Genomic DNA, 13,584 nt, shown 5'->3' with positions numbered 1-13,584 from the left:
TGCTCTTTAAAATATGTGAATAGCGCAGAACACAACAGCGAGAGAGAGGAGTATGTGGTCATTCCTGGGATACAGCAATATTTCAGTCCTCCAAACTTTTTAAAGTGGTGGTTCACCAAAATAAAATGTTAAAAGCTTTTCAAAATACTTTGGTATGCCCATTGGAATGAAAAATGTAAAGAATTTTTATCATAAAATGATGTTTTATTTCTATCATGCACTAAGCATTTGTCGTGTCCTTGAGGCACTTCACTGGATCACTTACAAAATATTTAACAAAATGTGCAGTGTCTATAATTTTTGGCAATATTGTTAGTGTTTATTTGCATTACTTTCTCAACGACAGTACCCCATCACAAAAAAATAAGATGGAAAATTCTAAAAAAAAAAAAATGTTTTTTTTTTATCCCTAATTGTATACACACTAGTGTGCCCTGACAGGTTGTCAGGTGTGGCGTGGAAAATGATTGAATTCCAAACAATAAATGCTACAAATAAGAATAGCCTAAATCATTGCGCTGTCGGACGAATCCTCGTATCTCTTTATTTTGTCATTTTTGTTTTATAAAATGAATGCTATTGGTCATCCTTTACGTCTGTATGTGGGTTTTACAAATATTTAACAAATAAAAAGCATTAAAAAGAGGTGATTAAACCTCATAACTCCACTGGCTCCTCGAAGTGTCAGTCAAACCTCATAACTCCAACCCCCTCCATTTTGAATGTGCCGTGCCTGTACATTTTTCATAGAATGTTAATATTATAATGACACGTGCAAGTGTCTGACCATATCTATAAAAAGGCACAATACTAACTACGAAGACGGTGTTGTTTTATCACCAACAACATCAAATATGACATATATCACATGACCTTATTGTGTTCCGACCTGCCAAAGACTTTATATAAATGGACTTTGTTTAAACTCAAGTTTCACATTTAATGTGAGTAATACTTTTAATAATATGCCATTTGAAGCAATGCATGTTTAAATAATTTTGTTATAGTGGCGTGTCATAAGATTTTTTACTTATCAAATCAAAAGAAAAAAAAAAAAAAGGTTGGGAAACACTGCTCTAGAGACTAGAGTACATTTCAATGTACATGAACATATACATACATAAACATTTTCAAATTCTTCCACTTTTAGGGTCAATTTCTGAGAAGGTATTGGGTCTCAGTGCTCTATCTTGTTGGGGGATACCTTAGTGTGCATACAGAACATGTCAGACTTGAGGCTTCATGTTTGTTTGTTTTTAATGGGTGCAAGAAATTAGTTTTGTTATAAGTTTTGGGTTGATTATCTCTTGGTATGTGCCTATTCACAGACACAAGTCCACATAGAAAAAATCACAGATGCAAAAATATTGAGTTTGTGATTCCGCTGATTGTAAATGAGGTATAAAACTGTGGCTCTCAACCAGAGGGTCGGGCACTTCAGCCATAGACGGTAAGTCTAGTCCAGTGGTTCTCAATTCCAGTCCTGGTGACCCACTGCTCTGCACATTTTGCATGTCTCTCTTATCTGACACACTCAGTTCAGTTCATGGAGTCTCTCCTAATGAGCTGATGATCTGGTTCAGATGTGTTAAATAAGGGAGACATACAAAATGTGCAGAGCAGTGGGTCACGAGGACTGGAATTGAGAACCACTGGTCTAGTCCGTGAGGCGGGTAGAAAATTGGTATCAAAAAGGGCACCAATTCTAATGTTTATTTTTCAAAACAGGCATGCCCCCTGACCACAAAAATGTATGATAGCAGTGCCATGTAGGTAGCTTAAGGTATGAAAGTGACAAATTTTACATTTAAACGTGCTGAAAAAAATCGAATTATGCAAAATAAATCTCAACATTGATAAACTGTGTTATATTGACATATCTATTGCTTTAGATCTTCTCTTTTATGATGAAATATCACTGTGAAATGAAATAAAGTAAAATAAAATCATATGTAGACTCTTTAGGACAGAAAATATACAAAAAACTAAGGAAAATATAACACAATTTCGAAATTTTATTAAAGGGGTCATATAATGCCATTTTTGTGCAAGCTAATATGATTCTTTAGGGTCTAAATTAAACGTTTGTAATATACTTTAATTAAAAATTCTCATTAGTATTATAAGAAAACACTAATTTTACCTGGTCAAAAACAGCTCTGTTTTCAGCACACCGTTTAAGTGCATGTGTCTTTAAATGATAATGAGCTTTGCTCACCCCGCCCCTCTGTTCTGTGAGTACACCGTTTGTAACACAATAACACAATAACCATAACGCGTTGTTCATTATAAATGTGGGATTATGAATTATATTGAGAACGTCGTACATAGAAAACACGCCGTAATGTACCCTGAGTGTAAAAATAGCCGCATTCATCGTGAAGCGTGCAGCAAGCGATTTGCAAAGATTAATATGAAGATTAATATAAAGGTTAATAAAACGTTACACTCACTTCTTCTTCTGGAGGTGCAGCAGGAACACGAATAGTTGGTACCGATCCTTTTTTCAGGAGCAGCTTCTTAGCAAAACCAGCTTTATACTGACCCTTGTTTGTAAAGCAGTCTGGTGTGTGAAATGATTCGCGCAAACATGAAAGCATTGACGTTGATCGTGGGGAATATTCCCTTCAAAACCAAACTCAGCCACTGCATCTTCAGCGGTTCAGATTTAGGAACATCAAAATGACTGCTGTGTTCCTTATTACACCCAAGAACAGAACACCACAATCGCTTAGACACCATTCTGCTCATAGACAGTGCTCCAGCGTATCAACAATGACCGCGCCGGTCCACGCGGACTATGATTGACAGCTCGCTCACGAGCGAGGGCGGTCTGTGTTGAAACGCTGCTGTCACTCAACAATCGTGGGAGGGGCGTCCGACCGTGTGACGTCACTAGGTCGAACAGCTTGATTTGAGAGAGGGGAAAACATATAAGAAGATAATAAAAAAAACACTGGATGGATTTTTATCATTTTATGATGGTTGTGTACAGGCACACAACACACATTTCAGTACAATCAACTTGTAAAAGTGCATGAACCATTATATGACCCCTTTAACACAAAATAATATTTTGTGCAAATATGGTTCAGTATATCTCCTAACATTTCCACACAGGTGGTTTCCTCTTTGAATAGCTTCCAGCAGGTTTCACCACAGGTAATAAACATAGTCCTATGTTCAAGCTTGGTTCTGTGTACTGGATCTTTCCAGTAGCTGCGGATGAACTCTACCAGACTGTTCTTGTTACTTGGTGATGCAGGGAACTTTCTCCATTGGGTAATGCTATGTCCTACTGCAATGTTGCGAAACATGGATACCACTTTGTGAGCCCCAGTTTTGTCTCTCAATGTCCTTAATAGAGTCGTCTGCATAGACATCAAACACATCAATTCTGTGACTGTTGGGACAATAAAGCAGAACCACTGTTAGCAAATATTCTGCAAGTTCCCCAAAGGTTTTGTTGTCACATTTCAGTTTGTTGATGATAGCCATGCCATCAACAATTGATGCTGAAAACTGTGGAATTATTTCATCTGGGGCAACATTCTTCTGTATAGTACAGACGCTAATGCAGCTTTGTTGGTTTTTCTTAGGAGACCATCAGAAGAAGCCAGATACCATGGAATTGGTCCATGGCCAATTCTAAGCATATGCTAAGCATAAGGAATCAAAATATGCTTGGGCATTCTTATTCTTCCTTGAGTCACTGCATAAGTTTTATTTTGTCCAAAAGACATGACAAGTCTTTGTACCTTTTCAGAAGCCTTTTCAAATGAGTCGCCACTCAGCAAAACAGCCAAAAACTCTTTGATTTCACCAGCCAGCTTTACTGATTTCTGATCAAGTTCTGAAGGATTAGGTGGCCACGATACTGACGGCCGCTCTTTCTTGATGGCCGTGCGTAGAATCAAAGCGGTTTCCTCTATGCGGTCTGTATAGGTTGTTTCTTGACTAAGCTTGTCACGTATTTCACTGTTCTCCACAACAAGATGCTCCATAGACAAAGAGGATACATCAGTATCCTGCCATTGTTAGACTTGGAAAAATATAGGGAATCACCAAACTCTGCCTCTAGTCTTCTTCTGAGGTTCTTGATCGTTGATTCCATCAGAGTATCAACGCCACGTTTGTGCATATACTCTCTGATTCTACATGTGAGAATTGTAATTAATAACAATAACACAAGGATGTTCCATCAGTTCTTCCCGTATGTATTCAAACAACTCGTCAAATGCAGCTGCTTTTGTGGCTTTATACCTGTTTTCTTCATCAGACACTTCTGACCTCTCTGAAGGGGCATCACGAGATGTAAGGACTCTAGTATTGTTCCTGTAACAACTCTTGTGGTAGTGAGCTTCTGCTGCTATCAGCTCTCTGCTAGTAACTGCAATCATTCTTTTATCCTGGTTGACTAGAGCTGCATTTCTAACTGCAGCATCAGACTGCCAAGACACAGACTGCATTAACAGCTCTCTACTTTTTGTTCCTGGTCTGAACTTTGAAGACTTCTCACAAAAGATGCAGATTTTTTCATACACCAATGAACTAGAGCTCTGAGTTCGTATGGACTTTAGCCATTGTTTCTGTTGTAGTGTCTAATGGCTTGCTTCCAAATCCCTTTTCATTGTAAAGAGACTGCAGCACCTCCTGTGATACCATATTTGTGGAACCTCTCCTTCAGAACAACTCTCAGTCAAATTTAATGTCTTTATGATTTCTTATTTCTGTGCCTTAACCAATGTTGTCCACGAATTCCAATTATTTTGGTGAAATTCTTCTCTGGGTCCTCTTCAGTGCAATGTATAAAACACTTGTTTTCAATTTTATTTTGAGGAGATCTCTCTTCCTGAGCCTTATACATATTTCTGCAAGCAGTAAATTTATTTGATGTTTATTGTCTGCCTTCAGGAGTGTAATATAGTAAATGTCTGCTTGTGTGTTTCTGCATATAGTGTGCATCTATTATAAAGATATCTCAAGCACCAGTACACGGACAACCAACAAATGTACAATTTGGGCAATTAGCATTAACTTCACTTGTTGTTTAGTTATCCATGGTAATTAGCATACAATGAATTGACTTGATAGATTAACCAATAATTATATAATATATAACATTGCAAAATCCATTCTTGCCTGTTGCATGGAAGCATATACAGACTGGTCTTCAGTTTAAAACAATGAGTGAAAGCTGTACACCGCTGTTTTATGCAGAAAAATAATCATAATAACTATATTATTGAAACAAGTTAAAGTTTTGACAATATTCCAACCTAGATATCACCAAGTATAAAAATTTTGGTACCAATAATAATGAATTAAAGAGATAACTGACCTTATGTGGAATTCGGAAATTGGTGATTTTTGTACCTTAAGCTACCCACTATGAATTGCTATCATGCATTTTTGTGGTCCAGGGACATCCCTCTGTTGAATAAAAAAGAGCTAAATTATTGCCCTCTTATGATACTAATTTCTGAAATTTGGGGGTCTACCTCACGGCGCTGCTCAGAATAAGGTCTATACCACTGAGAACATTATAGATCCGTGGTCTACTCTATACCCGTTTGGAAACGCCCCAAAATTGGGAAATGCTCTTTTGTTCCGCAGAGATTACTAGACAGATCAGTGAAGGCATTAAGATTCAACACAATTTTCTTTACCTAATAAAATGCACTATACAATGATGACCCACGGATGATATAGAGAAGATATAGCCTGCTGACAAATAAGCAATCAAGCATTTAAACAAACAATCTTATTTTAACAATAATACAATTGTGACATTTGAAATTAACCTAAATGATCACTGTGCGATTTCTTTAGATTTAGACTAGTGCATCCCAAACAGCAGGTGGCGCTGTATCACTAATCATTTGTTTAGACTTAGAGGAGGAGGGAAAGTTCGAGAACACGTATTATTGCATTGTAAGAAATATAGGGATGAGAGGATGAGATTAAATCAAAAGATAAATCAGGTAGGAAGAAAGTGGAATATTGAAGGTTTGTTAGGCACAACAGGAGATGGGGTAAAGGATGCACAGAAAGCAGTTGTACAATATTTGAAAAATATAGGAATATATAATAGGATTTAGGTAGTATCTAATTTTTTTTTTTTTTTTTTTTTTTTTTTTTTTTAAATGATATAGTCATGATAATATTGTCTCATGTTACATACTCCTATACAGTAGGTGGCGGTATGCACCTTTATAGTCATGGTTGCAATCTGCCATAAAACGAAAAGAAGAAGAAGAAGAAGGGAAAGTTCGAATCAGATGAAGAAGGGGACTGATTCCGAATCCGAAATATTAGCTTGGATTTAATAAAGTACACATGAAATATTAGGTATCTGTTGACTGCCTATATTTTGCCTACATGTCTTTGACATGTCTACTATTCCCTGTTTATTTGATAGATGGAGTGAGGAGAATAACAACATCATATTGACTTGGAAGGTAATTTACTTTAGCAAAATAACGTTTTTATCGTTTACAGTAAAATTAACGTTACCTTACGCGTAAATACACGTTCCATTTACCGTTTCAGCAAAACGGAGTAAACCTAGAGCCAAGTCAAGATGTTCGGAAGCGATGCTGTTCAGAAAGCCTTAAACTGCTTCAGAAAATTCAAGGTACTGTCATGTGTTACTCTTGATGGCTTACACAGCATGGTTATATATTGACAGAAGTTTATAACCATATTGTGTTTACACAGGAATACCAGCAGCTACTGAACGACTCAAACTTGAAATGACAGTTTCATATAATACGTTTTTATTCTCGTTGGGTTTCTCCAACCCCAGTGAGGTCGAGGAGAGTCTCATCCACACATTATTAAGAGGTAATTGAAGCATTGTTTTTTTGTATTATTGATGATTTATATGCTGTATGTTTTATGTTCCCTCCATCTTTCTGTTTTGCTGTAGCTTTAGAGGCTGCGGGATCTCAGGTGTCCAGTTCTGATCCAGTGAAGTTGTGGGAGGCTGTTCTTCAGACTTTTGGCACCTCAGCCATTGTGCCGTATGTCTACAAGCTTCTGCTGATTCAGTGGATGCTGTGGCTCATGCGCTGTCAGTTAGAGAGAATTCTCACTCTTCTGACACAGACTAACCACAAGGTATTGTTCTTATAATCTTTATATATATAATGTTAAGACTCCCCTTGGAAGTTTGCTGAAGCGTCCGACCCTCTGGTTGAGAGTTTTGCAATACTAAAACATACAGATAATCTCAAAAAAAATAATATTTGACTGCTATACTGCTGTCATCCTCATCTCCTCTCAGAGAGAGCATTCAGCACCTGTGAATCTACTGACAGAAATGCGAAACCTTGCTTTGAGCACGGAAGAAGACTCCTCACTAATGGTTGCCATGGCAGCAAAGGACCTCAAAGATCTTTTGCACATCTGCACTGTGATATGTCAAGGTATGAAACGTCTGAACTAACTTATTATTTATGCATTATGTAGATCATTATATTAATGTCAGAAGAAATATACAGTGCATGTAAGTGTTGTTTTATGATAAAAGATTGTATTTAGGTAAGACACAATATAGATGTAATTTTAAATTTCTTTGCAATTTAAAACAATAAATAGTAGAACTGCCATCAGTCCTAAAATGTGTTTCATGGTTTAGGGGTGGAACAGATGAAGATGGAGAAATATTCCGAGGCCCTTGAGGCTTTTCAGGAGGCTAAAGGCCTCCCAAGTCCCAGAAGTCTCTTGGCACACATTCACACTCTTACAGGCCAGAGTTTTGCTAAGCTGGTAAGAAGCTCTGTTCTACAGTCCTTTATCCAGTGAACTCTGGCCTTAACTTAATAGACGTAAATAGACCAAATCTTGACTTGAACCAACAGTTCCTGAATCAGTTCCTGTTTATATTTGATTAATTGAGTTTGTTTAACTGATTCATGTGTGGTGGGTCATAATTAGTCTCTTGAGGCTCTTTTTCTTATGTCCGTGCAGGGTCAGCCCCATTGTGCTCTCCACTTTTATCAGAAGGCTGTGGAGCTGGATTGTGCATGCCATAGTGCACTTTATCAAAGTGCTCTGGTGTTCAGGCAGCTTGGCAATTCAAAGGCAGAAATTGAGGCCCTGCATCTTCTTTACTCAGTAAGTAATTCAAACAAGTACCAAAGGTCCATATCTCATGACTGTCTTCTAGCATCAACAAAGTAGACCTAAAACAAATACATTTAAAGGTGCTCTAAGCGATGTCACACGTTTTATTTGGCCAAAACATTTTTTGTCACATACAGAAAACATCTCACTATCCGCTAGCCACCTGTCCCCTGAACACACTGTAAAAAACATGGTCTCTGCAGACACCCCAGGCTCCACAAACAACAAAAACAAACTGGGCTAACATAACACGAAACATAACAAACTGTTCCAGCCAATAACCGACAAGAAGGATTTGGGGGTGGGGTTTGGGGGGTTAGTGCGCGGATGAGGATGAGGGAGGGTCTAGCTAGCCTCTGTTTTGTTTGACAATACTTTAAACAACAACGTCACCCAACATCACTTAAGTAGCAACAGGTTTTCAGCTGACATTCGCTGCTTTCGCTTCAAACAGTAAAGGATGTTTCACATTCTTTCATAATAATCCAGTGAATGTATTTCCTGCATGTTATGTCATCAAGTCCCTGGAACACTTCCACATCTGCTGTCTGCAGCGCATCCTGGGAATCACTTGGCATGACAGAGTGCCCCACACTGAGATCCTCAGAAGAGCAGATTGCGAGAGTATTGAGGCCACAATCACCCAGCACCAACTGCGCTGGTTGGGGCATGTCATAAGGATGCCCTACAACCGTCTGCCTCGTAGAGTGCTATATGGCCAGCTACAACAAGGCCAGCGCTCTGCTGGAGGACAGAAGAAACGCTTCAAAGACCAATTGAAGACAGTGCTAAAGAAGTGCAAAATAAAACCTGGGGACCTGGAGAACATGGCTGCTGACCGCAACAGCTGGCGGCAACTATGTATAGATGGGACCCAAGCACTGGAGGAGGATAGGACAGTCAGGAGAGAACAAAGAAGGCTCAGGAGTCCCATAAATACCAGTAACACCAATACCATGTATATATGCCCCACCTGCAATAGAACCTGTGGATCCAGGATAGGACTATTCAGCCATCAGAAAACTCACCGTTAAAAAACGGAAGTGGACGTCATCATCGGATTCAATGGACAACTACAAGCAAGCAAGTAGTGTCATTTTAAAATGTGTTTGTTAAACAATACTTTTCTCTTGCTTTGTTTACAGGCAGTCCAGCTGCAGGCTGATAAAAGTTCATCAAGTGCTTCACTGGTCTCTCCAGCTACACTGCTTGGTGGTGAACAGATGACTTTCATTAGCAGAGTCCCTTCCTCCTCTCTGATTCTGCACACTTTGGCTCACACATGTGTGTTCAATGGCAGGTAAGTGATCCCTCAAAAAGGACCAATGCTTGACTAGATTATCAAATACCAATATTTCAATCAGATTTAGAAAAACTTTTACAGAATACTAAACCTCTAAATATATATTTTTGTCAATCAGTATTTCAGATGGTGTTGAGCACTATCTAGATCTGTTGGCGTCACTGCAGTCAGATGGCAAAGATCTTGTAAGGACTGCACTTTTTCATGCATCAGATTCAGAAATAATGCATACAAAGTGATGTGACTGATTCAAGTGAAGTCACCTTTATTTATATAGTGCTTTATGCAATACATATTGTTTCGAAGCAACTCCACAGTAGTAAAGAGGAAAATAACTTAATCAGTGACGCAAACCTCATCAAATATGAGACAACAACCTGTCTGTGTTTCAGGTATCCACAGGGGATAGCACTTATTTTCCCAGAATCCCAGTGGTCTACCTTGAAGCAGGATTTGCTTTGTTGAAAGCTCAAAGGTATAGTGATGCTCTTGTGGTCTGCGAGGAGGTCATCACTAGCACTTTAGACTTCATTCCCAAGAGGCTGCTACTTGATGCTGTTGAAAAACAAAAATCTGATTCCGATGTCATACTTGAAAATGTGGACTTTGTATTATGGGCTGGTGCGGCCCATCTCCTTCAAGCACAAGCCCACTGGAAACTGAAGGACACCAAAGAGGCTATTACAAACTTCACAAGGTACGATGTGATGAGAGTTTCATTCAGTACCTAGCTTTGTTGGCAAATCATGTTTTATGCAAATGCTCTCTTGTTCTTTCCTTTCAGAGCGATTAATCAGCTGGTGAAAGTGTTTATTAAACAGAAAGGTAAGTAATCTCTTTCTTTCTAGATTGCGGAATCATACTAAGCTTTGTCTGTCTTTGTTTGTGAAGTATCATCCCGGTTGAAAAACGCATACTTAGAGATAAAATTAACTATACACAAATATTTTTATCCTAGGGTTCTCATCCAGTATCTATTTATAACAGATCTGCATTCAAGAGATGAAGCTGTTTTCCCATTTTTATCTTACTGAAGCCACATTTGACGTGTGAACTTTGTGTTTTATTGTCTTCTTTCATGTATCATTACTTAAATGGTTTCATCAAACTTTTAGACTGGAAACAAAAACATCTTGGAAACACTGAAGCGATGGTTGAAAGAATGGTGACTTTGGAAGCAGCAAAAGGACAAGCACTAGCTGGTAGAGGGCGCTGCTTTTTGGAAAGGGGTCAATTGAAGGAGGCCCTGAGAGATCTTCATCTCAGTCTCCAGATGACACCAGGTTTTCAGCTGATATGCTTTCATTATAGTGAATTGTGCTTAGTCTGATACATTGCCCTGTCCTTCTCAAATTTACATGTGGAATTGAATTTCACTAGGTTGTAAGAATACTAAAATGTGGCTAACTGAGGTCTTGTGGAGGCTAGATCGTAGAGAGGAAGCATCAGCTAACTGGAGAGAAGCCCATAGTACTTCAGATACACCTAAGTCAATGTAAGCTATTGGACAAGTTATATGTCAGACTATGACTTTTACACATTAAAGTCGCACATCATTTGCAATCAATAATTTCTGTAACTGGTGTAATGATTGTTCGGTCATTTTTTTTACTTGCGTTACAGAAACCTACCGCTGTATTTGCAGGCGTGGCCAGAGGACACAGATTTTGACTTCACTGACTTGAAGAAGAAAATGGGCGAATACATTCATACCAAAAATGTAATGACATAAGACGAGGATGCTCTCTATTATAAATTGCACCATGTCATCTTTTTTGGTGCATAACTACATACAAAAAAGACTCTTTTAATTTCCTTTTCCTTTTGTCTAATTGTGTTGTCAGATGTAACCATGTAGCATAGGGATACCCCTACTACTGTAGCTGAAGTGTCATCCCTAAAACAAAATTAAAGAGCTGTGCTAATCAGAGGGCAGGATTTCATGCTACATGTCTCTGTTGACATTTTATTCAACCATTGCCAATAAGGTTGCATTCCACTTGTCAATGAAAAGAGAAAGCATCCAGCCTGGAATCAAATTATTTGTGTATTTTATACATGCTAAACAAAATAAGTGGGGATTTTCTTGTTTTTGGAATGGAAATGAACCCCTTTTATCTGTTATCTAGAAAACTAAATTTATAATGAAAAGGATTTGAAATGTATAAACAATTATTTTATAAAAAAATATTTCAATTAATCTTTATATCATGTTCCTTATTTCAACCCGCACAGTCGCATGTAACTTACATGATTTAAGTATGTTATAGGTGCATAAATTTTTTTGAATATCATGGAAAAGTGTATATTTAATTCAAAATTCAAATATTCTAGATTACACGTAAAGTGAAGTATTTCAAGCCTTGTATTAATATCGATGAGTACGGCTTACAGCTCAAAATATAAAAAATCCAGTATCTCCAAATATTAGAATATATCCTAAGATCAATCAAAAAAGGATTTACAACACAGAGATGTTCAAGTTCTGAAAAGCACAATGTTCATTTATGGACTCAATACTTGGTCAGGGCTCCTTTAGCACGAATTACTGCATCAATGCGGTGTGGCATGGAGGCGATCAGCTTGTGCCACTGCTGAGCCGTTATTGAAGCCAAGGATGCTTTGATAGCGGCCTTCTGCTCGTCTGTTTCTCATCTTTCTCTTGACAATACAGGTCAGGCGAGTTGGCACAGTAATATCATCGTCAGCAAACCAGTTGGTAGTAGGTTTGGCACTATGGGCAGGTGTGACGTCCTGCTGGAAAAGGAAATCAGCATCTCCAAAAAGCTCGTCAGCAGATGGAAGCATGAAGCTCTAAAATCTCCTGGTAGACGGCTGACTTTGATCAAACACAGTGGACCACCACCAGTAGATGACATGGCATCGCAAATCATCACCGACTGGAAACTTCACACTGTTCTTCAAGCAACTTGGATTGTGTGCCTCTCCACTTTTCCTCCGAACTCTGGGACTTTGATTTCCAAATGGAATGAAAAAAATTACTTTCATCTGAAAAGAGGACTTTGGACCACTGAGCATCAGTCCAGTTCTTTTTCTCCTTTGCCCAGGTAAGATGCTTCTGATGGTGGCTCAGGAGTGGCTTGGTACTAGGAATGTGACAGTTGTAGCCCATTTCCGAAGACATCTGTGCGTGGTGTCTCTGGTGCACTGACTCTCCCAAGTTCTTGAATGGGCTTTGCTTGACAATCTTCTCAAGGCTGCAGTTATTCCTGCCACACTTTTCCCTTCAATATGCTTCGATACAGCGCTCTGCGAACAGCCAGCCCTTTTAGCAATGACCTTCTGTTGCTTACTTTCCTTGTGGAGGGCGTTGATGATCGTCTTCTGGACAACTGTCAAGTCAGCAGTCTTCCCCATGATTTGGTTGTGTGTATTGAACTAGACAGAGAGATATCTGGTATTTATACTGTATGAATGGTAATTTAATCAAACTCATAAAAAATACAAAAGGGAAACCAACAGCACTCGTGGTAAGGGGAACTTTAATAGTTTCTAAAAAATACCAAAACGTTTCGGCTTAAGAGCCTTCCTCAGGCTATACAACAGACACAATTTAATCAAACTCGAAATTAGATATTCTAATATTTCGAGGGTTTTTTTATCCATAGGCCGTAATTATCTACATTAAAAAATGCTTGTAACATTTTAGTTTACGTGTTATGAGTGTAGAATATATTAATATTGTCACTTGCTTACCTTGATGAAAAATATAATTTTTTCAGACGCACCTATTTATTATGACAGTAATATTATATATACATTCACCACATGCTCTGCATTCCAGCTCATTTAAATAATTATTATTAAAAAATAAATGTTTATATATTATCTGAGACATAGTGTGTGTGTGTGTGTGTGTGTGTGTGTGTGTGTGTGTGTGTGTGTGTGTGTGTGTGTGTGTGTGTGTTTTCCTCTTTTCTGAACTGCTTGTTTCCTCTTTTTTATTATTTTATGCCAAAATTAATAATGCCAATGTGGGTCACATTGATTTGAACAGTAAATTAAGCCCATGTACCAGTAAGTTAGCCCACTTTCAACTTTAAAGTCAAATAAAAAAAAAAGAGAAAATAATATTTTATGCTGCTCATTATTTTAACCAATCCAGTGATTTGTTACTTCCCTGGCATTTT

At 38.2% G+C, this 13,584-nt stretch overlaps 1 protein-coding gene across 2 annotated transcripts; it reads left to right on the top strand.

The window, feature by feature from the left end:
• The first annotated feature begins 6,234 nt into the window (after window positions 1–6,234).
• fancg (FA complementation group G) lies at window positions 6,235–11,639 on the top strand. 2 transcript variants are annotated; one of them, XM_084415443.1, is made up of 15 exons: window positions 6,238–6,333; window positions 6,422–6,461; window positions 6,553–6,637; window positions 6,721–6,846; window positions 6,932–7,122; window positions 7,289–7,430; window positions 7,643–7,773; window positions 7,975–8,121; window positions 9,276–9,430; window positions 9,552–9,618; window positions 9,826–10,130; window positions 10,218–10,258; window positions 10,549–10,716; window positions 10,814–10,928; window positions 11,057–11,639. In XM_084415443.1, exons 4-15 carry the CDS (start codon window positions 6,756–6,758, stop codon window positions 11,163–11,165), a joined length of 1,662 nt encoding a protein of 553 aa, XP_084271569.1. In that variant the 5' UTR covers window positions 6,238–6,333; window positions 6,422–6,461; window positions 6,553–6,637; window positions 6,721–6,755; the 3' UTR covers window positions 11,166–11,639. The 2 variants fall into 2 exon arrangements, with proteins under 2 accessions (XP_084271568.1, XP_084271569.1); XM_084415442.1 differs by having other exon boundaries at window positions 6,235–6,461.
• Window positions 11,640–13,584: the final 1,945 nt, after the last annotated feature.

The sequence above is a fragment of the Rutilus rutilus genome, assembly GCF_951802725.1.
Source record: "Rutilus rutilus genome assembly, chromosome: 7".
Taxonomy (NCBI): domain Eukaryota; kingdom Metazoa; phylum Chordata; class Actinopteri; order Cypriniformes; family Leuciscidae; genus Rutilus; species Rutilus rutilus.
Note: the sequence above shows the minus strand (reverse complement) of the source record. Positions and strands in the feature narration are given on the sequence as shown.